Source organism: Primulina eburnea, chromosome 10 (assembly GCF_022965805.1).
Source record: "Primulina eburnea isolate SZY01 chromosome 10, ASM2296580v1, whole genome shotgun sequence".
Taxonomy (NCBI): Eukaryota; Viridiplantae; Streptophyta; class Magnoliopsida; order Lamiales; family Gesneriaceae; genus Primulina; species Primulina eburnea.
In genome coordinates, this window is record NC_133110.1 from 21,640,064 (window position 1) to 21,644,141 (window position 4,078).

At 45.5% G+C, this 4,078-nt stretch overlaps 2 protein-coding genes across 2 annotated transcripts; one reads left to right on the forward strand and one right to left on the reverse strand.

Moving 5' to 3' along the window:
- Nucleotides 1–230: 230 nt before the first annotated feature.
- LOC140842974 (uncharacterized) lies at nt 231–2,495 on the forward strand. Its single transcript, XM_073211187.1, has 4 exons — nt 231–436; nt 722–861; nt 968–1,816; nt 1,935–2,495. Exons 1-4 carry the CDS (start codon nt 231–233, stop codon nt 2,126–2,128), a joined length of 1,389 nt encoding a protein of 462 aa, XP_073067288.1. The 3' UTR covers nt 2,129–2,495.
- Nucleotides 2,496–3,288: 793 nt separating this feature from the next.
- LOC140842975 (uncharacterized) lies at nt 3,289–3,864 on the reverse strand. The gene has a single exon (XM_073211189.1). It carries the CDS (start codon nt 3,862–3,864, stop codon nt 3,289–3,291), a length of 576 nt encoding a protein of 191 aa, XP_073067290.1.
- Between the last annotated feature and the right edge of the window lie 214 nt (nt 3,865–4,078).

Below are 4,078 nucleotides of genomic sequence, written 5' to 3' on the forward strand. Positions count from 1 at the left end.
GTCGGGGCGTGGCTGATGGTGAGAAGCACAAGCAGCGCCGAGGAAAATTACGAGGAAGAGATCGGCGAGGGCGAAAGCGAAGGAGAATAATCCGGGCACTCACCGTTACTAGCGTGCGGGGGGTGGTGGAGGATTTCAAGCGTCGGGACAGCATTTAGGCGGCTTTTCTGGGCCACGGTGGTGGAAATTCTGGTGGCCTCTGTGCGCTTAAGCGCGGATGGGTGTGAACCATGGCAAAGTTTTGTATCGTCAAGGGGCCTATAGCTGCCGCTGTTGCTAGTGATGCTGACCTTGGAGGTGAAGGTTTTGGCAACAAAAATGGCAGACAAGCTGTTCTTTATCCTGGAATCATCATTTCTTGTTCAACTCATGCCACGCTTCTCGAAACAGAATGCAATAAAGCTACAGATCCAGAGTTATGCCTCAATGTATTCGAGTTGGATCCTGCGACCTGCGACCCGCGCCAACTCTTCCTTGGTCGGGCTGGCACAGATCGGCATTGATAAAGCCAGGAGCCACGCAGAGCAAAGCTGGGCAGATGTCGTCATGCGATTGTTTTTCTTGACGGAGCCGAAAGATAGGAGCGTGTTGGGCTGAAGGTGGCGCCGTTTTCCCTAAGAAGAAAACTATACAGTGAACAAATTTCTCTTGAGATTGACCCACTCCATGAGGGTATTGGTTTATACTCCCTCGTTACATGTGACTGATTCGCGTAACTCAGCATGGATTTGCTAAGAAAATTTACGGAGAGTAACGAGAAAGTGCATGGTCTCTTTCTTCTGGATAATGTCACTCCTCTCTCCGTTGGTCTTGAAATTATTGGTGGCGTCATGACTGTATTGGGACCTCACCATCCCCACCGTCAAAGAACACGCCTTCTTGATAACTTTAAATTTTTCGATATATTTTTGGATTTGCCCAACTAAGTATTGCATTTAGGTATTAAAAATGAAAAAAAAATGTGCAGGTTGTGTTCCTCGAGGAAAGGAGTATTCCTTGCTAATTGCCAACCGTCGGAGTAGACAAACTTTAATAAGTAGCTCTAGCGAGAGTGGTGATTCTGATAGCGACTCATCAAAATCTGACGACGCCGACTTCTCGGGTGGTTCGGGTTTTTTTAGTGACTCCGAGACTCGATCTGTAGCCTTTCGTGGATTCCCTATGAGTTCTACGTCATTAGAGAATTCTTTATTGGGTGATGATCCTGAATGGAACGACCCTTTAGACGGTAACGATAAAGATGCTTTGTCTGGCCAAGATGTTGAGGGATTGCGCGAAGTGCTTGGGATACCACCCGAGTGTGACGTTAAAGTTCCAGGACCTCGAGATGATTGTCATAAACCGCCGCCGAGTTATTTCACCCTTTTCCTCGAATACTTTGCTGGTGGACTTATGTTTCCTCCGCAACCTATTTTAGTGGAATTGGTCGAAAGTCTTGGTATAAGCTTTAGTCAATTGACCCCAAATGCCGTTATAGTTTATTCGGCCTTTTGTCATAAGATGAGGGAAATTACCATGCCTTTATCTGTAGAATTGTTCCATTCACTTTTCTCGGCGCGAAGGAGCAAACCAGACTCGTCTGTTTACTTTCAACCTCGAGCCAACTGTAAATTTCTGTCCCGAATTCCGTCTCCTAGAAGTTTTTGGAAATCTCAATTTTTTTATGTTAAGGATTGCGGGTGGGGTGTACCCGTGGTTTGGAGTTCGGGAGTTAGGGTGATTGCGATGAGAGTGACTCACCCCGCATTTCAACTTCAATGTCGTGACTCAGGTCTTTTTGAAGAACTTTTTAATCCTAAGAACATAATGACTGCTGGTATTAATTTTTTTGTACTATGTGTTTGTTATTCGTTCCTTCTCCATGTTAGCTCGCACTAGAATTTGTTGATTCTTTCTCTTTAATATAACTTTTTCGGCCAACTGTATGTTTGCAGGTGATAGATTTGATTTGGCAACCATCCGGGCTTGCAAGGCCACTGTGGAGAGGCGTTCCCCGCTTGCTGGAGACACTAGAGTGCATGTGAATCGGGCTGTTCATGACTTTCGTGACCCTATCCGTATGGGGATCCCACCAGCACGTTCTGAGCATGGCCGTGGGTCGGGTTCTAACTCACATAAAAAAAACTAACCATTCGCCATCAAACAAAACTTTGGAGATTAGGCCTGCGAATGGGGGAGGAGGAAGAAACTTGTGCCTGAAGATATAGTGATGATGATTGAGCCCAGTGTCTCGGAGGTGGGTGGAGGCTCCATGGTCGATGTCCCTTCGGACAATGCTGAGATGATTGAAGCTTTGGATCTCCTCCCTACTGAGGGGGAAGCATAGCGTTAAAGTTGCATTTATTATTGCTCCTTAAATTTGTTTATTTTCATTCGTTACTTTTCGCAATGCTGTTTATGGTCTTTTCCCATGGATTGGATAGTCATTTCATTTGAGCATTAATGTTGCTCGATTTCCTTATTTGATGACTTCATTTATAAAATTGCTTCATACAGTGCGAAGTGTTGTAGCTTTTGTTTGTGATGACGTAATGCTTATTTTTGCGTGTACTTGGGAGGGGATCTATCTCCCAAGATTTTGTCTCAAGGGGAAGTCCTAAACCCCCAATAAGTGTGGTGAGGTATCCCGGGACTTGTTTCATCGTTGTCCTCCTCTAGAGTCGTCATGTCAGCAGTCCCATGAGGTTGGCCAAACCTCTTTTTTTTTTTTGGAGCCCTTGACGACTACATGGGAAGGTGACGATATAAGCATACGTATTCGGAGTATTACACCTGAACAAATATCTTGCTAACATTGGAGAATAACTGATAATCTTATTGAATAATGTAATGATGGAGATACATAGGCAAAATGATAACACATGAAACAACCAAACATAAACTATTATTTTCTTTTTCAACTATGTTCCTCTATACATAAAACTTCTTCAGATTTGCTACATTCCACGGCCGAGGTAGTACTTTCCCATTTTGGTGTTGGAGGCGATAAGTACCCATCTTGATTATCTCTACCACCATGTAGGGGCCCTCCCACTTTGGGTCAAGTTTTTCGACTGGACGCAAGACATCAGCTTTTCTCATCACAAGGTCTCCTACTTGGAAAGATCTTGGATTTACTCGGTCATTGTAAACCTTAGCCATGCGTGCCCTGTACCTTTCCGGACGGATGTTTCTTCTCTCAATTCGTCGATTAAATCCAAGGAGGCTCGAAGGGCCTGATCATTCTCAAGCTGCTTGTACTGCTTCACCCTTAATGAAGTTTCTCCTATCTCAGCGGGGGCTACAGCTTCAATACCGTAAGCTAGATTGAAAGGTGATTCCCCTGTCGATGTGCGCGGTGTAGTTCGGTAAGCCCACAATGCTGCTCGGCAATTCTTCCACGCAGTTTCCTTTAGCGCTGCCGAGACGTGTCTTCAGATGTTGCAAGATAGTTCGGTTAGTTACCTCTGTTTTCCCATTGGCTTGTGGATTTCCAACCAATGTAAAGAACTGCCTGATAGAGAGACCTTCACACCACTCCTTTAATTTTCCTCCAGAAAACTGGGCGCCATTGTCCGAGATCAGCGCTCGGGGAATCCCGAATCTACACACTATGTTTTTCCACAAGAAGCCTATCACTTCTTTCTCCGAAATTTTTGCCAACGCCTCTGCTTCAACCCACTTTGTGAAGTAATCTACGGCAACTATGAGAAATTTTCTCTGTCCAGTAGCTGGGAGAAAAGGTCCCACCAAGTCCATTCCCCACTGGGCAAAAGGCAGGGGACTTTCCAGTGGTTGCAACAACGTCGCGGGTTGATGGTAGAGATTGGCATGCTCTTGGCAAGCTCGACAGTGCTTCACCAATTCCAATGCGTCTTTCTTCATGGTCGGCCAAAAGTAACCTTGTCGTAAGGTTTTCCCGGCCAATGCTTTCCCTCATAAGTGGTTTCCACAAATCCCTTCGTGGATCTCTCGGAGAACGTAGTCAGCCTTGCTCTGAGTGAGGCACTTAAGAAATGGTTGACTATAACCTCGTTTGTAGAGCTCTCCATCTATGATTGTGAATCGCGCGCGCAGCTCTTACCCTTAACTTGCGCGC